This window comes from Adelges cooleyi, unplaced genomic scaffold, assembly GCF_023614345.1.
Source record: "Adelges cooleyi isolate 19-005CV unplaced genomic scaffold, UGA_ACOO_1.1 ACOO_flye_CR_arks_rails_tigmint_CR_PRNA_574, whole genome shotgun sequence".
In the NCBI taxonomy this organism is placed as follows: domain Eukaryota; kingdom Metazoa; phylum Arthropoda; class Insecta; order Hemiptera; family Adelgidae; genus Adelges; species Adelges cooleyi.
In genome coordinates, this window is record NW_026096268.1 from 1,960,101 (window position 1) to 1,985,853 (window position 25,753).

Sequence of the window (25,753 nt, forward strand, 5' to 3'; positions counted from 1 at the left end):
ATCAAGATTTCTTATTCACAAGCAAACTCATGTACTTTAATACACGTAAAATCGTAACTATGGTTGTCTAGTATCAAATTAACATAAAATATTTTTAATTTCTACTGATTTTTTAAGTTGAAACTAACTTCAGTTGTTTTGATTAGTTTAGGACTCTTCCTAAAAATAACATGTTACTCAATTGTAAATTCCTTAAAAAATTAACTATAATTACTTAGTTTACTGTAATTTGTAGTTACTTCTCAAATACAGACAACCATTATTCTGTTCAATTTATTCAGAGTTCTGCTAGTCCCGTTACTATATCTATAAAAATAGTTAAAAACAACATTAAACCTTTTGTATTTTTGTATATCATTAAAAGTTATTTTAACTAGGAATTAATTTTTTTTTTTTAAAGTAGTCAATTGTATTTTGTAAACAAACAAAGAAAATGTAAATGCTATTTTTATTATAAAAAAAAATAAAAAATGTCATATTTGTTTAATGTGTGAACAAATAATTTGTTTTAGTTCTTAAGCTACTTTTTTGAAAAAAAAAAAATATATACATATATATTCATTATTATAATATCTTCCTATAGGAAGATAATCGGATTTTAATCCGATATTATTGAACATGGATTAATTTTTTCAATAATATAAATTAATGTTTTAGACTTAGTATTAGTTAATTATGAACTTCATAGTTATCTCGGAGATACGCACCTTAAGGTTAAAAATAAGCGGTAAAATTTGAAGTACCTAAGTAACCAAAATAGTAATTTGATCCTAATGGATTTTTTTTCTTTTCTTCACATGCATCCTTTGCGTTCCGATGGAGAACTTGCCTGGGGAGCATTACTTTCCCCCGGATCGCCGATGCTCTTTATTGTACAAAAACAATATACAACTTTCTTGAGAGGGTGTTCCACACACCCTCTCTACATATGACTAAATGATCCTAATGGATCTAGTCATTGAAAACCCACAGCCATTAAAGGTTTATTTATTTGTTGAGTTTAGAGACCAAACGGCCTAGCTAAGCGTGTTGGGCGACCGATCATTATTTTAAAACCTTAAATGTTTACAAATTGTGTGTATTATGACGTACACATACTTAATTGGGTTTTGCACACTAATCTAATATTATAAATAAGATGTACTAATGTAGTACTATATACTCTATATGTACCTACAATTAACTCTCATTAGATTGAGAAATATATCTTTAAAATTGTATTTATTACCATTTTTGTTGTTATTTTATTTTACCACGTTAAATGATAAACACACTTTAATAATGAAGGTAGGTTTATTTAAGTAACTAATTTGTTGACATTGGACATGAACTCGAATACTGAATAGACGGCGGACGGATCATAGTTTATTTAATATATTTTAGCATCTATAATATAGATTGATGTAATAAATTACGATAAATAAAATAAAAAGTTTAAAGATTATGTTTACTATATTAAACATATTTTAGAAAATGTAGAAAAAACTAGCAACTTATGGTTATATATAATAAAATAATATTTAATACCTTTAACCATAAAAAATGTATTTAATTTTATACGTTTTATTTAGTATAAAATTAAATATTAATTTTAATAATACAGTATTTGATTGACCTTTTTATTCCATAGTTTATTTTTAACACTTGTTACCATTTTTCCTTCTACCAAATATGTTACTTATTGACATATTTAGTAGACATGGAAATTATATGGAGGCGAATAACGCCCAATACAGCAATCATTTAATCATAAATCATAATCTTTTTTTATACTTCACATGGATTTTACGAATGCTCATAATAATATTAATAATACTCAAGTGTAATTTAAAGATTGCTTTCGGCTAGTAAATATTTTCAGAAATATCAGTTTATATAGGTACTATAATATTACCTATGTAATTAGTAATAAGTTTATGTAATGTATAATACTAGGGTACAATTAAAATGTTGGTCGAGTAATTGGATGAAATCTTTAAGTGTGATTATGTATGTATTTTTATTTTGTTTTCTCTAGCTAAATCCGAAAATCATATTTGTTAAACGATGGCGGTTTAGTTTATATCGCCGCCCCGGTGGAACAATGACACAACTGCAATAATTTTACAGGAGAACCAAAATACCAAATTATTTTTCACTAAAATGTTAATAACTCATGATTGCACAATTAATTATTACAACTACAGTTACGTCGTTTTTCTACTTTGTGCGTTCGCTACATCTAAACACATTGAAGCATTTAGTCCAAATTTTGCAGTTGTGTCATTGTTCTACCGGGGCGGCGTTGTATAAATGTATTGTATTTTTAAAAATACTGATTTAACTCTAGTTGTTATTGTATAGTAAGGTACATGTTTTGATTATTATCATGGGTGCCACAGAGAGTGGCAGGAGGGACAACTCCCCCCTAGCTTCTCTGCAAGTCAAAAAAATGTATATCCAATATCCCGAATTTGTAAAATCTATTACAAAATCATTCAACGCTGCAATGGACAACAGAGCAAGAGCGATTAGTCCCATAAGAAAGCATTGAAAAATGTAAAATTCACTTTTTTGTAATTATGATTATTGTATACGTTTTTGTGTACAAAAATTGGATAAAACTATTCGTTTTATAACTGTTCCGCTTTTTAGAATAATTTCCATGTTGCTCGAATAATTATTGTCCCACGACAGTGTTACGTTCACCACTAAAGCGCGTGACTAAAGCTGCACGATGTCTTATTAAATTGTGATATGATTAGGCTAGAATCAAAACTCACATAATCTCAAAAATGAGAAAATAAATTGCCAACAATGTCTTATAGGTTTTTGATGCTGAATCCGAATGGGTTTGTTAGTTGGTTTCAAAACCCACCAACACCGGTTTGGATTAAGCCTTGAAAGTTTTGTGTAGCATGAAAACGGATGTGAATTTAAATTAGTTTTTTTGTTTTCTGAAAAATGTGATTTTGGATCATGGGAGTTTTAATTCTAGCCTACTCATTTATTATAGTATCAATGACAATAAAAACAAAACAATAAATTGAATAATGTAATCTGCTTAGCATTCAAAATATATTTTATTTTCCCATCCGAAACGAGTTGGCACAATATCGTTGACACAAATGCATTGTGGGGGTGTTTTAATTGGCTATTCTGAAGAATAATGTTTATAAATATTTATATATAACTTGAATATTGGCGATAAAGTATAGCCAAACGATTGTTTCGGGAACATTATACAAGTGACATTAATACAAAGAAAGAACGTATTTTAGCAGGAGTTTGGACAGTTTAACAATTCCCATTATACGGTACCCCAGGCATTAGGTATATTATATTCTTATTTAAAAGGATTTTTTTTTTTGTTAATACTTGGCGGTAGGTACTTATTATAGAAATTTACCATAATACACGTGCTTGGAAAACTGTTAAGATATCTGTCTCGACGATATGGGAATATGTTTTAAGTTCAATATTACGGGTAGATTACGAATAAAATTTGCCCGGTGTTGGTACACAATGACAACATAAGTTGTTCGGACTGTGTTTGGCTTTTTTTTGTGATTTTATCATCAGCCATTTTTTTTATGATTAGTTTGCACTGGTTTTTGTTGTATATATATCTGTGGCTTGGAGCAAGAAGGGCCAATGTCATTTTTTGCAACTTTCGGAAAATGAGCTTTGAAGTTTTTATCTTCCATTAGGCTCTATGTTAATTTTTTTATCAAACTCTTCATGATTAATTCATTTTTTGGCCTCAGAGTGTGATTTTTTCATAGTATATAAAGAATGATTCAATTTTTGCAATTAGCGAACTAACTCGTTTATGCACAAAATTGACATTGGCCCTTCTTGCTCCAAGCCACAGATATGTGATATATATATATATATCACTTTATTTTATATTGTATTTCTTCTATATATCTTATCGTGTATACATGTGTCTTACTTTATTATGTATGAGTAACTATTTTGTTTGTACTTGTAAAAATTAGTGCAAAAGCACTTAGTTGAGAGTTAGTCTGAGTCTTAGTCTAAAGTTGAGCTAAGGATCTGAATTTTTGAAAATTTTTCTTATTTGAATAAACTACATTTTAGACTAAGTCGAATTATATAATATATACTATTTTACAAAATTGTGTTTTTTAATACAATGTTTTTTTTTTAATGCAATTGCATTAATGAAAAGTTACTTGAATAACATTGAGTTATTGAATTTGATTATTTGGATAACATTCTATTATTTGAAATATAACGGATACATTTTCCATAAAAAAACACGTCTAAAGAAAAACGGGATTATGAGGGCAAATTTTGCTAGATAATAAACTAGTGTTAAAAATTAAATTGATATTCAACATTCTTGTTAAAAAAAATTATTAACCTCATTAAATAAAATTCAAGTTTAAATACCTGGCAAATGCTTAAGCACCTTCAAAATTTGTTATTGAAATTGCGCCTATGAACATAACACTGATATTATATTGATACATTTTCTGATAGTACAAGAAAATACGAGTAAAAAATAGTTTACTTTTATGATCATCTGTTTAAACAACTTTCTGATTGAATATTCGCGAATGCAAAAATAAAATAAGTTAATTATTACACTTTAAACCTTTATTCCCGGCCAAGTCTATAATAGTTTGCATATTTTAGTCGTTAAGGGAATCCGCTTTGACAGCATACACAGTAGATTTGTCAACTATGTTCTTATTATCTCTTTATATTTCTCCAGATTAACTTACCTTATACAAATTATTAAACTTTACTATTTCATATTTTTGTTTTTATCACATTCAACGTTGACACTTGACATGCCGTGACAGTTAATAAATATTGTGTAATGGAACGACCTTTGTTTATTTTGTGTCTGGAAAATTCAAGTGTTTAGGTACAATATACATTCATATATTCTGCAAATCCGCGATTTCCTTCTTTTCCACAACGAAATCAGTTTGACTTACCTAGATAATATTCTATTTCCCTGCATTATTAGGACTCCTTATAATGTATTATACATTTTATGCGTCTTAGGGACAGTTGACTGAGTTTAACTTATTTTAAGTGCTTGGCATAGCGTTTTTTATATGTATGTTTTAATTTCTTCGTACTTAAATGTATACTTGCTCTAAAGCACTGATCGGGGATCCGGTTAATACAAAAACAAAAAAAAAAATACATTAGGTAGGTACCTGATTGCATATTTTGCAAATTTTTTGTTTTATGCTGTCTGGTGATGCCGTCTGTAATTTCGTTGTTCGACAGGCCTATATGTCAAGCCTCAAGGTTGGCTGAATATATTGAAAGCCCGCCGCTAAATTAAAAAAAATAAACAAGGCTATCTCTAGAATATATTTAATTTTTAATTTTACTTCCTACGTGTTCGAGTTACAGTGTTTTACGTACAAACATTATACAATATGGCTAAACATTGTTTTTATTTATGTATTTTTTTCTATAAAAAAATACCACCGTTATTAGTATTTGAAATACAGCATACTATTGTTTATGTGAATTTTTTACGGTTTCCGGTCTTTCATAAATCCATAAAATGTATCTAATGTGTAATTAAAACTTTTTTAATGTATTTCCGGAAACACGTAAATCCGTAAAAGATAAACTTTATGCGTTCAAAGTTTTGACGAAGTACATAAGATATGTTTACATTTAATTTGTAAACAATGTTTGTAATTTTATACAGTAATTGTAAAAAGCTTTACCATCGTAAACCGTATTGTACTAATATTATGTTAAAAATATGAATTTACTCAGTGTAATATGTGCCTGTCTAACGGCCGATTAACATTATAGATATTTTAATTGTCAATATTGCTAGTTTCATTTTGTATATATTCTATATTACCAAAAGCCGATTGGTCTTAATTATTTTATATTTTTTATATAATATGATAAATAACACAAAATAGTATAATGTAATATAGTATAATATAATTACAGTTTTTTTTTATCACAACTTTTTTAAATATTTGTTTTAGTTGTCTGGCGTTTAATCAAGTCTAACTTTATAATATCGTTATAAATAAGGTAGTCTTCTACCGAATACATTTTTACATTTTAAACAAAATTAATTATACAGGGTTTTCTGAATTTCATTATAAGTATAGCAGTTATATGTAATGAGAGAAGTACAATTACGTAATCTCCGTGAGCTTTTTACTAACATAATTTATACCTCTCCTCAGTCTTAAAACCTTATAAAAGCTGGAAGTATTTTTCATAACAGTTTATTCAACCAAATATATATTGTATACGCATACAATGTACATGTACTATATGACTTCCAAAATCAAATAGTAAGTCAGAGAAGACTTTCAGATATTTTTCACTTTTAAAAGGTAACTTTTAAAACAAGATGCATTTTAGTATCATATTTATAGCCTGCATAATAAAAATATTTTATTATATTATTTTCGAATGTATATATATATATTTTATTTTAACATTTTTTAAAGACTTTACGTAAACATTCTTTGGGCTCATCATGTCTAGAAAACATTTTCCAGGACATTGTCAACATTAAAAGCTCCAACCATGCCGACTAAATAATGTGCTATATTATCATTATAACACAATAATATGGCCAAACACAACATACAATATTATTGTAAGTTTTATACATTACAGAAAATTGTTACAGAAAAAGAGGAAATATTCTATACTATGTCTTGAATTGCTAAACTTAAAATTAAGGCGGATCATAGTGAAACGTTAGTTTAAAATTATTATTTATAGATACACAACACAAAGTTCATAAGAACATAACATCTTGGCGCACGAGGCAAAACATTCTGTGTGGGCCATGATATCTGTCGAGTATTTGCATAAATAGATGATAATTTGATAACGAATAAAAAAATGTTGGTGAAACTGTCCGTTTCGCGTTAGGGTCTCTACCATCTCTCATAATCTTTTTCTATAGAATATTCAGTCATATATATATATATCTGTAGTAATTTGTAATGAATCCAAGCACTCGCATTCAGTAATCAGTGTAGCGGGTATAAACGAAATACTGAATGCTTTAAAATTTTATGGAATTCGTTAAAAATGAATGTAAGTTTTTTTTTATAAAAAAAAAAAAATCCCAGAACTATTATTGAAGATTCATAAAATTGTTTACTGTCAGCACGAAATGTATGAATATTTGACATTTAAGTTGATTCAAAATTTTCCAAGTCAGCTGCGCCATTGCTATAATAAAGCACTATAAATTAAATTACAAACCGTCAAACATAGTACCATCAAACTTTATTCAAACAAATATTATACAGTTATTCACGGCTAACTTAACAAGGTGAATTTTTTTATTTAACAAATTTAATTAATTATTATACTTACTAAAAAAAAAAAGTTGTGGTACCCAACTTTTATTCCTAAAAACGAGTACTGATTTAAATGTGAAAAATACACATTGTGTTCAGAATGTTTTTTTTTATAAACTGCCGTTACGTATGTTGTACAAAAAAAATACTAACCAAAATGACGGGCTTAAGTGTTTTTCCTAATTAGAATTTTTGTCTAATATTTTAAGTCACTTAAAAATCTGTCGGATTTGATTATAAAACTTGTTGTTGTAATTTATTAAAACATAAAATAAAAAAACCCAAAACAATAGACTGCGGTTTTTAATTAAGGGTTCTGTGTCAAATAATTAGTTTATGCTCAGAGTAAGCTCATTATCAAGCAGTTGAATTTAAATTGTGTGCGTTGGAATTTTTCGTTAAAATTGTGAAATGTACATAATTTAAACTTTTATTATATGTAGTTAAACATGTTTTTTTTTATAAGGAACTAACACTATTTAACACTTTTGTACTACTTTACTAAAAATATTATTTTAATATTATTCAGAGCGTATCGTGATCGTCAGGATTTATAGTTTAGTCATAATAATTTCTTCATTATTTTTTTGATTCAGATCTTTATGAAAGATTTTTTATTAGTTGGCGGTTATTTATATGATGCAAAAAAATTCAACTCACTTTGTTGATGTCTGCTTTTCATTTTTTTTTTTTTAACTTAAAACGTAAAATACATTTATGATGATTACATCATCGTCACTTTTACAGGGAATCGGAAGCCCATGCCGTCGTCGCTATGACTTATATTGAGTTTACGGTATACATAACGCATTTCCTAATGATATGCAGCGAAATCGACCGAAACCTATTAAAATGGATGATTATTGTCTTGTCTGAGTGTGAACCCTTTACCACGGAAGTGCCAAACACCTAAACAAAATATACAGGCCGTTGTTTGCCACATGGTCAAGGACCGGTTTAATCTGTCTAGTTTGAACATATTTTGAGGCGTAGGAAGTCTTGATTATATTATATTTTATCAGAAAACCGTCTTGTTTTATTGGCGCCATACCATGTATATAAAGTGATCGAATTTTATTGTACGTATATCCATGTTACTAGGCACTAAATATAGTAACTAAAACTGAAGCCTATTTATTTTTATAAAAAAAAACTTCCACTTCTTCGAAAATAAAGAGCCTATCATAATTTTTTAGATTTTGAAATTTGAAAAAGTATCGAAAAAAAAATGTCTGTTCCATTGACAGTGTTTACAAAACTGTGTATTAAAAAAAAGTACTTTAGCGGATTAAACGTTATTGCGAGTCCCTACGAAAAATGTTTAAGTTGCACGTCTGAAAAAAATGCTTTTTAAAACAAATACATCCTCAGCATCACGGCTAATCGGTTTATGAATTCATTATAAATATTAAAAAAGATTTAACCACATTATAACGTTTTTTTATTAAACAATAAAGGAATACATTAGTTATCCTTATAGATACATACATTTAAAGGTAAATTAATACTTAGTATTTAACATGTAGTAATAAAAAATATAGTAAAGACAACATATTATTTACATTAAAATAAATATTTAAAAAATAACACTTATTTCGAAATAAACAAATGGTTCCAAAGTATTCTTAACACAATATAGGCAATTGAAAATATGAAAACTTGTTTCAACCAGAACAGTCTGAAAAATTAGTAAATACATTTAAAGTTTTAAAGATATTCTGTACTTGTTTAATGAAACAGTAAAATATAATCACATACTTCTGATTTTTCTTTAAAGCCATAGAAATGTTATCGGATTCTTCATGGAGAATATGTTTACGGATTCCGTAATAAAACACTTTAGTATAATGATTCCAATCAAAGTTGTGCATACTAAACGGAAATAATTGTTGGTCCTCCTGGCTTAGCGAACACCATAATTCTCGTGTATTATTATTATAAAATTTCCATTCATTCAGGGTAAATGGTCTAAGTAAATGTATTATCTTCCCTGTTTTGTCATACAGTTTCCAAAATCTAAAATAAGTTAAATACTAAAATTAAGTTATCTACATTGAGTTGTTAATGCGAATTAAATAATAAAGACTACACAACGCAAAACAGGTTATGTTAAAAATGCTCCATAGATTTGTAGTACGATAAACTAGGTACGTCTATAAAAAATGCTTTGGTTTTTCCAAAGTAAAATAATAAACCACTTTGACATTCTCAAAATTTTTGAAAATTTTTTCAATAATACATTTCCTACTTAAATTATTTAAATGCTTAAATGGCGTGGCGTCCTTTAACTTTAGTCTTATTTCAATTACAAGATTTCATTGACTTCGAAAATTGACCACACTTTATATGTTAACAAAAAAATGTATTATAATTGACAAGCTAAACTTACTTCGGTTTTTTCGACATCAAAATAAGTATAAAATCAAAGACTATAGCGGGTATACGATGTAAAAGTACCCTTAATATGAATCCAAACCAATTATGCGTGTAAGTAGTAAGACAGTAATACCATGTTGAACTAATTGGTGGTGCAACTTGGTAGAAATTAAATATTCCATTTATGAGCTGTTGCCATACTAATGGGCTTTCAGCAGATGACACATAATTGAATATTTTTGGTTTCTCTGGGTTTGAATTTTCGAACCTAAGAAATCAACTTTAATTTTAAATCCAGATCATACAAATCAGTCGTAATAAATACCTGTTCACTGTATCCCACATCGTTGATATCAAAGCATTCACTGTGTAGTCTGCGGGTATTAAATCTGTTATTTTTTCTGTTTTAGCTGGGAATACTCTGAGAAATCCTACTATGATTCCTGCAAATACCCCTGATGGGCCGTTCATATTTTCTAAGTGCCCAGGGTCCGGTTCCAAATATGTGCTACCAACTAAAACAAAAAACTCGTTTGTCATGAAAATTGAACATTAAAATGTTTACCGCTAAAACAGTTAATAAATCAATAAATATGTCTTAATTTTTTTCTAGTTCCTTTTCCTTATTGTAACTTCTATCACCTTGAGTCTCAATATATTCGCATTATTTTTTTTAAAACCCGGATGTTTTGCTTGTAACACGGTTGTTGTTTATTTTTAATACAATTAATTCAGTACTAACTATAAAGCTAATTTTTCTTTCTAAAGTTATTACAATTTTGTATAGCACATGTAACTGCGTGGTACACAATCCCAACAATTTGTAAAATATATCTATTAAAAGTAGTAAATAGTAGTATTATCCAAATTGCATCAGTAAAATAAACTAACTATTTTGTTGGCTCATTAGCAATAAACATTTTGTCGATTCAATCTATAATTCTGTTAAAATTGCCAGGATATTTTGTCCTGTGTACACGATGAAAATATTAAAATTAATATAAATCATAAGAAAAAAAAGGGTTTACATGTTTACCATTAATTATATTAATGGTATTTCTTCGCTATATGTAACAAGAATTTACTAGGTACAACATTAAATATGTTAAAGACTTATAAGCAAACACTAAATAAAGGTGCATCCATAAAAATGCTTTAATTTTTGGTTTGAAAGGAGACATAAAACTGAATTACAGAGACTCTATGGAAGGCAAACATCCTCTTATATATAAGAAGTAAAAAACTATAATGGTTAGGCCACGTTTGGAGGGCAGATGGTTTTATCATTAGGCAGGTGTTGGTAGTAATATATGTCCTGTGTACAGTGTATGTATTATTTATTGTATGCGATTGAGCCAATAAATGGCATTGGAAAACCGGGGGGAAGTAATGTCTTTCCAGGCTTGTCCCCTCCCGTTATTCTGTGGATGCACGGAGAAGAAAAAAAAAGTATTGCTTGCAGAGACGGGGGAAATAGACCCACAGGTAGGGCCTCCATAAAGTGGAATGATTCCACCATGAAACATCAAGTAAAACTACAAGACAGAGTTCATTTTGATGTGTCATATGATGGTCCGTTAAGCTGTATATGATGATAATGAATTATCAATTTGATGTATTTTCGGTGAAGAATTTAATTTTTAAATACTGAATATTATAAAAAATCAATCTTGTGAGTTAATTATAAATAAATTACAAAAATTCATTTTTCATTACAATTTTATCTAAATACCGCGGACAATAATTGTATTTTAAAAATCAACTTTACATTTGTTTACAATTTCCACACTTGACTTTAATTTTTGGTATACAGTACTACGAGGAACCGGACATAAATATTATGTTTATACCTATTGATGGACGAAACACTGCAATTGGCAACCGTTTATCAAATGATAGAATCAAATTTTCAGTGACAGCTTTTGTAAAAGTATACGTATTAGGCCAGTCTTTTGCAATGCTTTAAACAAAAAAATTGCTTGGTTTATATAATTATCAACGAACAATATTAGAAATAAGTGAATAAAACTTACTCGGATGTTAGACTGTTAAGTTTTATTTTCTGTTTTAGTTCACTTGCTGAAATTGGAGTAGGATAAAACTGTTCTTCAATTTCAGTTTTATTACAATGCGAATAAGCAGTAGATACATGAACGAATCCCTAAAAGAAATTCACGTAAAATTTTAAATAATATTATAATGTTTGTATTTAAGCTTTAACGAAAAATGTAAAATATTGTTTTAATGGCTAATTGAACAGATTATATTTGTTAATGACACGTCATAGCATTATGGTATTTCTATTAGAACATGCTGAATATATTTCTAACAATGAAAGATTTTGTGACCTAATTCAAACTTGAATGTGACCATGAATAAATTTGTCTAACTATTCTAAATGTTAACACTTTTAAGTTAATTTATAGCTTGAAAATTCAAATATGAGTTTATACTTGAAATACCAAACGTCTATGCTCATTCGTTATACAATGTCAGCTTTCTTTTAGACAAATAACTAATAAAATTAAGACCATATCCAGGAAAAGTGAGAAAAACAAGAACATTGATGAAATTAGTTTTAGTTCAATAAGAATCATGTCTTGTATAAAAACAGTAAATATAACTTTATATTTTTACTGTTTATGGAATTTTTATTTTTATACCCTTAATTTACATTTAGGGTATTATTATTTACATAACCATATATATTTTAGTTAAATTATTTTAAAAAAATTGACAACTTTTATTTTGTTAAAAATATATACAAATATTAGTTTTTGAATAAGCTAATTATAATATTGTTTATTGAGCACTTATTTTATTTAAAACATAAAAATAACCATGCATATGTATCGTACATTGTATTTTTTGTATAAGTGAATTATCTGCTTGCCATTGAATTTTGAAATAACGAGCTTTTTTTAAATTAATGTGTAGGAAAACAAATACAAATATTCATTCAGTGTTTTTTACTAGTTTAATCATTATTAAGCCATGTTATTATAAATATTATTACCTTCAGCGCTTCCATTTGTGTAGCTATGTTCAAAAGTTGTTCAGTTCCTTCGATGTTAACTTTAGTTGCAACTTCAATAGGTTCGTCGAATCTTAAAGTGGCAGCACAATGAAAAATATAATTAACATTTTTCACAAGCCAGTCATGATCAACGGTTGATAGACCTAACGAAAATGCCGTCAATTCTCCATCAATAACTTTAATATAATTCGTGAAGTTTGGCCTTTCTTTTCGTAACCGATCGAACATCTGTAAGTAAAAACACCCAGTAAACTATTGTTGTAAAAATTCAAAATTTGTAAAACCGCAATGGATATAGGGGTCGACTAGAAAAAACTTAATATGTAAAATTACAGTAGGTGGTAAAAACATAATTTTTTTTAAGAAATATAATATAGTATTTGTTTTAAATAGTTTTAATAAATACATTTAAAAGTAAAACTAGAACAATAACATTCGTATTTATTTTACAGTGATGATTTTTTTAAACCTATTTGTAACGTTTGAAGCAGCTCTGAGGGAATTAAAAAAACACTATAACGTAGACTGTACTCACTTTTTCATTGTACATATTTGTAGCCCTTTGTTCAGCCGTCAAACCTTTTTTACTTCTTACTATAATAGCAATATTTGTTGTTCCTTTGCAAGACCGCAGTAACTTTTCCGTAAGAAGTTTTCCTAGAAATCCTGTGCTTCCGGTTATTAAAACCGTACCACTATTAAACATATCAACAATATTCGACCCCATTTTGTGTTCCCCAAAAAAAAAAAAGTCTGTTACGTTTGTTAAAATAAATCTATGTTGGGTTATGTTAAATTAATATTATGTTAGCAGTGCTAAGGTAAAACAAGTACTACACACATTATGAATAGAACTCACGCAGATATACCAGATGACTACTGTAGTTCAAGGTTGGGTTATTATTTTTTCCAATTCACATTTCTGTTTGACGTGGAGCTGAGAAGGTATTGTTTTTACAATGATGTATTTTTATTTTTTATAATTTAAATTTTGTGTCTGGACCCAAGATATTTTTTAAATGCTGAACCGATTTATTCGTGTAGTAACTCATGTAATATGGATTAGAAATCATACAAAAAATCATACCTAAAAGGAACATTATTGTACCAAAAATGTAAAAAATTCACCCCTTCCCCTTCAAAATCGAAAGTACCCAACAAATGTATATATTTATTAACTTAAAGTTACCATGCTCTAAAACTTTTTTAAAAATAGTCTAATTAGTTCCAAAATTGTATAGAATATTCTTTAAATTTAGTACCTACTTCAGATAAACATTGACAAACTGTAAAAACATTATGAACAACATGAATTTTTTCTTTATTTCACTTCTCCAAGCAAAGTTTTAGGGATTTAGGTCTGAAAGTTAGACCAAAGGTAGTTCTAGAATGGAACTATAACGGTCCACCCTAATCGTATTTACCCTAATATTAAAAATTAATTTTTAAGCATATAATGTTCATTAGGTACAACGCTTTTATCGAAATTTGTATTTTTATCTGCGAACAATGGACCTCTTTCTTACTGTGCTTAGTTAGGACTGTACTGGGTTGAACTTACTATCCACAGATTCGCATCGAAGCGTTTATTTAAAAGTGATCTTATCACTTTCAGTTATAATAATTCCTGTAGACCTGTGACCTCCCCGTTCCCACTATGCCCCGACCCCACGTACTGGCTGTTTTATATTGTATACATTATATGTTTTGTAGTTATAATCTTTTAGTATTTTGTATTGTTCATAATATTCAATTAGTAGCTAGATAATCAAATATATAATTAACAGGTTGATCGATTAGTTAATTTGATTAGCAGGCTACGCAGTGGAGCACTGACTTTAATAATGATTTCCTAATAGTAATTTAACATTACTCATAATTCACGTAAATTGTTTTTCCTGGTTTGAAGCAAATTGTGAGCTGTAAAATTAAAGTACTTATAGTAATACATTAGTAATAGGTATGTCTTAATTTTCTTTATAGGCGAGTCAGTGGCGTCGTAGGTAGTTGCGAAGATATTGGCACTGATTTTAATCTGAGACTATGACGGCTATAACTAATGACACAATGTCGATTTCGTCACCCATTGTGACATTGTAACGAACTTAAGGCTGTCGGAGCCGGTACGTTTATACTTTATAGTACAAAAACATGTCTCACAGGAAAAACTCACGTCCTGTAGAGTAGTCGGATTTTAATCACATTTTTTTTATTTGAAAGGGGAAAAAATTTTGCAGGTCGGATAGAAGCCCGAATTTCAAAATTCGTATAATAGAAGCTATAATGTGCATTTGAATTATGCCAATATTTGTTATTTTTTCAGCCCTATTTGATGTTATGAAAATTTGGGCTTCTATCCGACCAGTAAAAAGTTTTCCCCTTTCAAATAAAAAACAAAAAATATATTAAAATCCGACATGTCTCCATGGCGTGAGAGTTTTTCCTGTAAAAGCATTTTTGTTCATTTAAATAGCGCTATTTGATTTTGATCGATCTCGTTGAATAATTCAACTACCAAAAAAAGAGTCCTAACTACTGAACTACATCACATGCATTCCATCTATCGCTCAATTCTATTCCATATCGTCCTCTTCTGATGATGAAGCTATTTGTGAATTCTCTCAACTCTTTACCATCTGTCCGGCTTTGACCAACAAAAGGCTCTCCCTATTTAATTTCCTCTCTTCTCTTAACATTCAGCCTCACTTTACCGTTAACTTATTAAACTCCCGTTCCGTTCCTGTCATTCTTGCAATCCTTTCCTTTCTAAAGAGCTCTGGCTTTTCAGTTTAATTTAAGTTTATATTAATTTCATTTAGTTTTACGCACTCTCTGGTTGATTTTTGTTTTTTATCTATCATTTTATATTTATCGTTTAAAATCATGTTATTACTAATAAAGTAACCTTACATTTACTCTTTAGTACTGTTTAATTGTTCAGCCAAATATTTTTTTATTAATAAAGGCTAAAAAAAACAAAAAAAAACTACTGAACTAATAATTACACAACACAGTCTAACCTTTAAGTTAACATTTTGTAAAAAATTGCCTATACTTTACTCCTTAATAAATGGTCGGCACAATAGTCAATACTATAAAATGTATACAGTATATAGACTTAATGTGGCAATATGATAAAGAGTTAATAAATAAATACAGCTTTTATTAATTAAAAATACTGAACCAGAAATAGTTTGAATAGAAAATACTTTTTATATTAGTTTTTAAATAGTTGTATTTTGTGTTATCTATCGACTGAACTCAATATATGGAACGCGTATTGCCTATAGTCGGCTGTTTATGAAAATGTCCCCTGGTAGGAAGCTACCATTTTGTGTACTTTTATTGTTTTATCCATGATGTTTATTGTTTTTTCTATGATTTATCATATATATATATGACGGTGTTATCATCACCTAACCTAACATTTTAATACATATCATGGAAAAATTACGTATCATTTTTACTTTCTATGAAATTGTACACAAAATGGCTGCCTCCCAGGTGGGGACATTTTTCAATCTGAATAAGCGTTCCATATATTGAATTCGGTGAAACTGTCTCATTGATACTACAGAAAACGCACAAGGTGCCGAGGTGGATTAATATCACAGAATAAATAATAATTTGTTCTGTGTTGATATTCATCTACGCTAGTAACGAATCGTTAGGTCTATTCTCTGTGTAAGACCGTGATTAGACCACGGTAAGTGGTAACTTATGGTTGAAATTGAAAAAAAAAACGATTTACTAGGGCTCATGTTTGTTCATACATAACAGCAGCTAATGATCGTACGAATATTCAATACGTACAGGTACACCGCACCGCTAGGAACACAGCAGAAAAAACAGATAAGAAGACATCACCCATTTAATATACCGGGTGATTGGTTAACTATGGACCACTCAATATCCTAGAAGATATTCGACTTTTTTATATATATATTTTTTAAACTTTTATAGTTATTATATATATGTATGTAATTTGTAATGAACCCAAGTACTCGCATTTAGTAATTGAGTATAATAATATTCAGTAGCGGGTATAATCGAAATACTGAATGCTTTAAAGTTTTATGGAATTCGTTAATAATGAATGTAAGTTTTTTTTTATAAAAAAAAAAAATTTCAGAACTATTATAAAAGATTCATAAAATTGTTTACTGTCAGCACGAAATGTATAAATATTTGACATTTAAGTTGATTCAGAATTTTCCAAGTCAACTGCGCCATCACCATAAAGCACTATAAGTTAAATTACAATCCGTCAAATATAGTACCATCAAACTTTATTCAAACAAATATTATAAAGTTACTCACGGCCAAATTAACAAGAATTTTTTTATTTTACAAATTGAATTATTTAGTATACTTCCTAAAAAAAAAAAGTTTTGGTACCAAACTTTTATTCCTTAAAACGCACACTGATTTATATGTGAAAAATACACATTCTGTATAGAATGTTTTTTTTTTATAAACTGCTGTTGCGTATGTTTTACAAAAAAAAAAAAGACTAACCAAAATGACGGGCTTAAGTGTTTTTCCTAAGTAGAATTTTTTCTGAAATTTAAACTCACTTATAAATCTGTCGGATTTATGAAAGATCTTTTACTAGTTGGCGGTTATTTATATGATGCAAAGAAAATTCAACTCACTTTGTTGATGTCTGCTTTTCATTTTTATTTTTAAACTTAAAACGTAAATTACATTTATGATGATTACATCATCGTCATTTTTACAGTGCATCGGAACCCATGCCGTCGCCGCTATGACTTATATTGAGTTTACGGTATACATAACGCATTTCCCTAAAGATATACAGCGAAATCGACCGAAAACCTATTAAAATGGATGATTATTGTCTTAGTGTTGCAGAGCTTACAGTGGAATAGCCAAGTATATTATTGTCTACATTTATCAGATTTTAAGTGATTTTAATAACAGGGCCCTTTACCTCGGAAGTGCCGAACAACTAAACAAAATATACAAACCGTTATTGGCCACATTTGTTCAATGTCGATTAAATTGTTGTATATTCGCTCTATACTATGAACTATGCGCACTTGAGACGATAAGAATCAAACGCGATCGCCTTGACAGAATTTCTGATATATTATGCATAGCAATTTGGAGACATGAATAATTTGGTAGCAGCTAATAAAAGTAAAGCCACTTTGTGAATAGGTAAAGGTCGTATTTAATTTTACTACGTACACACTATTCACGTTTCTCGATTGCGACTAAAAGCGCCTAACACGCAAGCTGACCCCATTTGAGTCTATACGGTTTTAAGTTGCTGAAGCTGCCATTACCATAGACAGTATAATACATATATATATATATATATATATATATTATTCAAACACACTCAGGTGTCTGTATAGTAATGACACGTCTAATTCTCCATATGTATACAGAGTGATTATTTTATCATGAACCAGTCAATATCTCACTGAGTTTAATTAATAATTGAATTTTTTTTTCATATTGTTTTTATACAATGTGATCTCAATTTTTCACATTTTTTTTTGTTTTTACCCCCTCCCAACTTAGATTTGTTGATCACAACTTTTGAAACTTAAATGGCTGAAAAATGCGCGCAGATAAAAATAATACTACACTTTACTACACTTCCCCTCTCATCCTAACTTTTGAACTCATATAACTTCAAAAATAGTCATCCGAAACTGGTTATCGACCAGTCAAAATGTGTAATACACTATTCTCTATTTAAAAAGGTAATAAAATATATACGTTACCATATAAGTTTCAAAAGTTGCTATCAACAAATTTATGTTGGAAGGGGGGTAAAAACAAAAAAAATTGTGAAAAATTGAAATCATATTGAATAAAAACAATATGAAAAAAAAATGCATTTATTAATTAAACCCAGTGAGATATTGACTGGTTCGTGATAAAAGAATCACTCTGTATATTATCATTTATCGGTTTAAAGTCTTAAACAAACAGAGAACTAGTCGTATCATTTATATATATATTTATACACAGTGACGGATCTAGGGGTTCTCCAAGGGGGGAGCGAATTTTCGTTTTTCGAACTTTCATAGAAAATAGCTACAACAAGTTTGTTTAAATTTAAATATATACTTATAATTAAGTAAAGTACAATATTCAGATATTTTTAATATAAAATCAATGCATCTTTTTTTTTTTAGCAAATCTTTCAATAATATCATCTACATTTAAGGGGATTTGATACCGGCCGTTTTTTTCAGTCAAAACACATAATTTTTTGTCCATCGTACAGGCCGAACCAGTGATCCGATAAGTAGTTTAAAAACAGATTTGAATTCGCCATTAAGTTTACTTAGCATCGGTCAGAGTATTTTTTAAAATTTTTAATATTATCCCTTTCCAAATTTGAATTACAAATTAAAAAAAAGTACACTGACCGACTAAACTTCATGACGAATTCAAATCTGTTTTCAGTGACGGAACAAAAAATGTACATTATATTAAATAAAATGGCTTTTACACATAGACAAAATTATTTTAATTAAAAAATAATATCACGAAGCTTATACAAATTAACAGGTAAATTAATTGACATGGTCCTAATTTATTACAACCACTTTTTTCTTGGGCCAAAACTTGGGCCAAGGGGGGGGGCGATCGCTCCATCGCCTCCCTCAAATCCGCCACTGTTTATACAACATAACTGGACTTGATTTTTTGCGGAGTTTATACATGTGTGTCTGTGTTGTGCGTAGGATAAAAGTTTACAGAAAAAACGTAGCCTGTCAAACGTTAAAAGTTGTCTCGGGACTAGATGCAAATGATATAATATTATGTTGTCAATTATGGAAAGTATTTTGGAATATAAAATTACGGAAATGAATGTTCGATAAAAGGTCGCCTACTGTTTTTACTGTCAACCAAATGCCGCTTTCCACTTATTCGAGATAGAAATATACTGCGCCACGGCATCGACCAATTATTAATGTAGTTTGACTGGAGTTTCATTGTCCAGACCGTTTTAATATTAATTCTATTGTAATATTAAAGATATATATATATATATATGATTATATAATCTAAGGCAATAGATGGGTTTTAATTTGCCAGAAACTCAAACGAAATCAATTAAAAAACATTTGTAGGTACAGTAATTATATTATACATTTGAATTTCGATCCTTCAAATAAAAGCTGTCAAAAAGAGTTTCGAATGACAGACAGTTTAATGGTGGGCGGTATTAATGAAATAAATTGTAAGAGAACAAGATACAAACCAATTTTGATTCTCGTCGTCACGTCGCTTCTCCTAATTTAACTTTTACATAAGTTTATTGTTTTTAATGACCAAGAAACGCTAATTAAAAAAAAATGTAGATTAATTACTATTGTTTGAACCAGGTTAAGGAACTAAGTAAGTACTGGTATTACAGCCTAACAGTGTGTCTATAAGGCTGTTAAAGACAATTCGGGCAATATTATTGATACTCAACAACATAAATAGGTATAACATCTTAAAGTTTTTATTGTGGCTACAATATCAAACCATTGAAAACATATGACCAGTACTTTAGAATCTTGTAAACAGATACTTCTTAAATATAATACAAATTAAAAGTGCCATAAAAAAACTAAAACTGGAAATATAGTTGTATAACAAAAACATTGAAGATGATGCATACAGGGCAGTCGGTTTAGATTTGTATCATCACTATTTTTAGCTGCCAATGGTGTAGATTGTAATTAACAATTACAATTTGTTTTTGAAGTAATATTATTATAATATAACAAAACCAATTATTAGTTTTAATGATACCAAATCGAATAGAAGATTGGTTATTTTTTTGTAAACTAGTTTCATTTTAAAAACTAGTATTACACAATAATGGTCAATGGATCAGAAAAATGACTAACAATTTAGGCAAAGTACTATAACCAATGTATTGTATGACGGTCCAGAACCGGTTTAATCTTTCTAATTGGATCATATTTGAAGGCGTAGGAAGGCTTGATTATGTATTTTATCGGATATTTGTCTTGTTTTATTGGCGCCATACCATGTATATAAAGTGATCGAACTTTATTGTACGTAAATCTAAAAAAAATAACACTTATTTCGAAATAAACAAATGGTTCCAAAGTATTCTTAACACAATATAGGCAATTGAAAATATGAAAACTTGTTTCAACCAGAACAGTCTGAAAAATTAGTAAATACATTTAAAGTTTTAAAGATATTCTGTACTTGTTTAATGAAACAGTAAAATATAATCACATACTTCTGATTTTTCTTTAAAGCCATAGAAATGTTATCGGCTTCTTCGTGGAGAATATGTTTACGGATTCCGTAATAAAACACTTTAGTATAATCATTCCAATCAAAGTTGTGCATACTAAACGGAAATAATTGTTGGTCCTCCTGGCTTAGTGAACACCATAATTCTCGTGTATTATTATTATAAAATTTCCATTCATTCAGGGTAAATGGTCTAAGTAAATGCATTATCTTCCCTGTTTTGTCATACAGTTTCCAAAATCTAAAATAAGTTAAATACAAAAATTAAGTTATCTGCATAGAATTGTGAATGCAAATTAAATAAAAAAGACTACACAACGCAAAAAAGGTTATGTTAAAAATGATCTATATATTTGCATTGCGATCAACTAGGTACGTCTATAAAAAAGTTTTTTGTTTTCCAAAATAAAATTATATCCACTTTGACATTTTTAAAATCGTATAAATATCTACAGGGTATCTTCTTGGGTAAACTCAATACTTCAGGCATCGACTCCCAAGATTAGGAGTATAATACATTTCAAACTTAAATTATTTAAATGCTCATTTTAACTCTAGTCTTATTTCAATTACCTACAAGATTTCATTGACTTCAAAAATTGACGACACACTTCAGGTTAACAAAATAAAAAAATATATTATAGTTGAGAAGCTAAACTTACTTCGGTTTTTTCGACATCAAAATAAGTATAAAATCATTATGTTAAAAATGCTCCATAGATTTTTAGTACCATAAACTAGGTACGTCTATAAAAAATGTTTAGGTTTTTCCAAAATAAAATAATAAACCACTTTGACATTCTCAAAATTTTTGAAAATGTTTTCAATAATACATTTCCTACTTAAATTATTTAAATGCTTAAATGGCGTGGCGTCCTTTAACTCTAGTCTTATTTCAATTACAAGATTTCATTGACTTCGAAAATTGACCACACTTTATACGTTAACAAAAAAATGTATTATAATTGACAAGCTAAACTTACTTCGGTTTTTTCGACATCAAAATAAGTATAAAATCAAAGACTATAGCAGGTATACGATGTATAAGTAGCCTTAATATGATTCCAAACCAATTATGAGTGTAAGTAGTGAAACAGTAATACCATGTAGCACTAATTGGTGGTGCAACTTTGTAGGAATTAAAAATTCCATTTATGAGCTGTTCCCATGCTAATGGGCTTTCAGCAGATGACACATAATTGAATATTTTTGGTTTCTCTGGGTTTGAATTTTTGAACCTAAAAAGTCAACTTTAATTTAAAATCCAGATCACACAAATCAGTCGTAATAAATACCTGTTCACTGTATCCCACATCGTTGATATCAAAGCATTCACTGTGTAGTCTGCGGGTATTAAATCTGTTATTTTTTCTGTTTTTATTGGGAATACTCTGAGAAATCCTACTATAATTCCAGCAAATACCCCTGATGGGCCGTTCATATTTTCTAAGTGCCCAGGGTCCGGTTCCAAATATGTGCTACCAACTAAAACAAAAAACGCGTATGTCATGAAAGTTGAACATTAAAATTTTTTACGCTAAAACAGTTCTAAATATTTTTTTTAAAAACCAATTAATATGTCATGATTTTTTTCTAGTTCCCTATTCCTGATTTGTAACTTCTATCACCTTGAGTCTCAATAATATATTCGCATTAATTTTTTTTAATAACCTGGAGGTTTTGCTTCTAACACGGTTGTATGGACCCCTGCCAACGCCTCAACAAATATAATTTTTAATACAATTAACTTTAAAGCTAATTTTTATTTCTATAGTTATTACAATTTTGTATAGCACATGTAACATGGTATATAACAGCAACAATTTGTAAAATCTATCTATTAAATGTAGGGAGCAGGTGATTTTATCATTAGGCAGGTATTGGTAGCAACAGAAGTCCTGTCTATAACTACAAGACAGAGTTTAATTGGATACGGCATATAATGGTCCATTAAGCTGTATATGATGATAATGAGTTATCAATTTGATGTATTTTCGGTGAAGAATTTAATTTTTAAATACTGTATATTTTGAAAAATCTGTCTAGGGAGTTAATTATAAACAAATTAGAAAAATGGTAACCAATTACACAATTTTTTTAAACAAAAAAAATTTTGTATTTAATTTAACTCGTGATAAATTAGGTACATCTCACAACTACAAGCTTTCAGTTTTCATTACAATTATAACTAAAAATCGCGGACAGTAATTATAATTTAAAAATTTGTTTACAATTTCCCCATTTGACTTTAATTATTGTAAAAAAAAAAATATTTGTAATACAGTTCTATGAGGAACCGGACATAAATATTATGTTAATACCTATTGATGGACGAAACACTGCGATTGGCAACCGTTTATCAAATGATAGAATCAAATTTTCAGTGACAGCTTTTGTAAAAGTATACGTATTAGGCCAGTCTTTTGCAATGCTTTAAACAAAAAAATTTGGTTTATATAATTATACAACGAACAATAATATAAATAAGTGAATAAAACTTACTCGGATGATAGACTGTTAAGTTTTATTTTCTGTTTTAGTTCACTTGCTGAAATTGGAGTAGGATAAAACTGTTCTTTAATTTCAGTTTTATGACAATGCGAATAAGCAGTAGATACATGAACGAATCCCTAAAAGAAATTCACGTAAAATTTTAAATAATATTATAATATTTGTATTTAAGCTTTAACGAAAAATGTAAAATATTGTTTTAATGGCTAATTGAACAGATTATATTTGTTAATGACACGTCATAGCATTATGGTATTTCTATTAGAACATGCTGAATATATTTCTAACAATGAAAGATTTTATGACCTAATTTAAATTTGTATGTAAACAGTTAATTTGTAGCTTGAAAATTAAAATATTAGTTTATACTTAAAATACCAAACGTCTATGCTCATTCATTATACAATGTCAGCTTTCTTTTAGACAAAGAACTAAAAATTAAGACCATATCCAGGAAAAGTGAGAAAAACAAGAATATTGTTGAAACTAGTTTTAGTTAAATAAGAATCATGTTTTGTATGGGTTAAACTGTGTTGAAAACAGTAAATATACCTTTATATTTTCTACTGTTTAGTGAATTTTTATCTTTATACCCTTAATTTACATTAACTTTAATTTTGTTAAAAATATATACAAATATTAGTTTTTGAATAAGCTAAGTATAATATTGTTTATTGAGCACTTATTTTATTTAAAACATAAAAATAACCATGCATATGTATCGTACATTGTATTTTTTGTATAAGTGAATTATCTGCTTGCCATTGAATTTTGAAATAACGAGCTTTTTTTTAATTAATGTGTAGGAAAACAAATACAAATATTCATTCAGTGTTTTTTACTAGTTTAATCATTATTAAGCCATGTTATTATAAATATTATTACCTTCAGCGCTTCCATTTGTGTAGCTATGTTCAAAAGTTGTTCAGTTCCTTCGATGTTAACTTTAGTTGCAACTTCAATAGGTTCGTCGAATCTTAAAGTGGCAGCACAATGAAAAATATAATTAACATTTTTCACAAGCCAGTCATGATCAACGGTTGATAGACCTAACGAAAATGCCGTCAATTCTCCATCAATAACTTTAATATAATTCGTGAAGTTTGGCCTTTCTTTTCGTAACCGATCGAACATCTATAAGTAAAAACACCCAGTAAACTATTGTTGTAAAAATTCAAAATTTGTAAAACCGCAATGGATATAGGGGTCGACTAGAAAAAACTTAATATGTAAAATTACAGTAGGTGGTAAAAACATAATTTTTTTTTAAGAAATATAATATAGTATTTGTTTTAAATAGTTTTAATAAATACATTTAAAAGTAAAACTAGAACAATAACATTCGTATTTATTTTACAGTGATGATTTTTAAAAAAAACTATTTGTATTGTTTTAAGCAGCTCTGAGCAAATTAAAAAAACACTATACCGTAGACTGTACTCACTTTTTCATTGTACATATTTGTGGCCCTTTGTTCAGCCGTCAAACCTTTTTTACTTCTTACTATAATAGCAATATTTGTTGTTCCTTTGCAAGACCGCAGTAACTTTTCCGTAAGAAGTTTTCCTAGAAATCCTGTGCTTCCGGTTATTAAAACCGTACCACTATTAAACATATCAACAATATTCGACCCCATTTTGTGATTCCAAAAAAAAAAAAAGTCTGTTACGTTTGTTAAAATAAATCTATGTTGGGTTATAATAAAATAATGTTATGTTAGCAGAGCTAAGGTGAAACAAGTACTACTGAAATTATAAATACAACTCTCGAAGATATACCAGATACCTACTGTAGTTCAAGGTTGGGTTATTATTTTTTCCAGTTCACATTTCTGTTTGATGTGGAGTTGAGAAGGTATTGTTTTTACAATGATGTATTTTTATTTTTTATAATTTTAAATTTGTGTCTAGACTTATGTAATATGGATTAGAAATCATACCTGAAGGGTACTTTATTGTACCAAAAATAAAAAAAATTCACCCTTTCCCCTTCAAATTAGAAAGTACCCAAAAACGTACATATTTATTAACTTAAAGTTACGATGCTCTAAAACTTTTTTAAAAATAGTCTAATTATTTTCAAATTTGTATAGAATATTTTTTAAATATAGTACTATTGATAAACATTAACAAAACCATAAAAATATCATAAACCCATACCCCTAGAAAGGATAGACACTTTTTTAAGTAAAGTTTTAGGGATTTAGGTCTGAAAGTTAGACCAAATG

General features: G+C 28.6%; 2 protein-coding genes across 2 annotated transcripts; both read right to left on the bottom strand.

Annotated features, from left to right (window-relative positions):
- Positions 1-8,860: 8,860 nt before the first annotated feature.
- LOC126843544 (fatty acyl-CoA reductase wat-like) lies at positions 8,861-13,560 on the bottom strand. The gene is made up of 8 exons (XM_050581135.1): positions 13,280-13,560; positions 12,724-12,972; positions 11,741-11,868; positions 11,558-11,667; positions 10,033-10,222; positions 9,721-9,975; positions 9,090-9,347; positions 8,861-9,009 (listed from the first exon to the last, which is right to left on the bottom strand). Exons 1-8 carry the CDS (start codon positions 13,469-13,471, stop codon positions 8,922-8,924), a joined length of 1,470 nt encoding a protein of 489 aa, XP_050437092.1. The 5' UTR covers positions 13,472-13,560; the 3' UTR covers positions 8,861-8,921.
- Positions 13,561-20,660: 7,100 nt separating this feature from the next.
- LOC126843545 (fatty acyl-CoA reductase wat-like) lies at positions 20,661-25,251 on the bottom strand. The gene is made up of 8 exons (XM_050581136.1): positions 24,971-25,251; positions 24,412-24,660; positions 23,518-23,645; positions 23,337-23,446; positions 22,311-22,500; positions 21,999-22,253; positions 20,999-21,256; positions 20,661-20,918 (listed from the first exon to the last, which is right to left on the bottom strand). The coding sequence occupies exons 1-8, from the start codon at positions 25,160-25,162 to the stop codon at positions 20,831-20,833; spliced, it is 1,470 nt and encodes a 489-aa protein (XP_050437093.1). The 5' UTR covers positions 25,163-25,251; the 3' UTR covers positions 20,661-20,830.
- Positions 25,252-25,753: the final 502 nt, after the last annotated feature.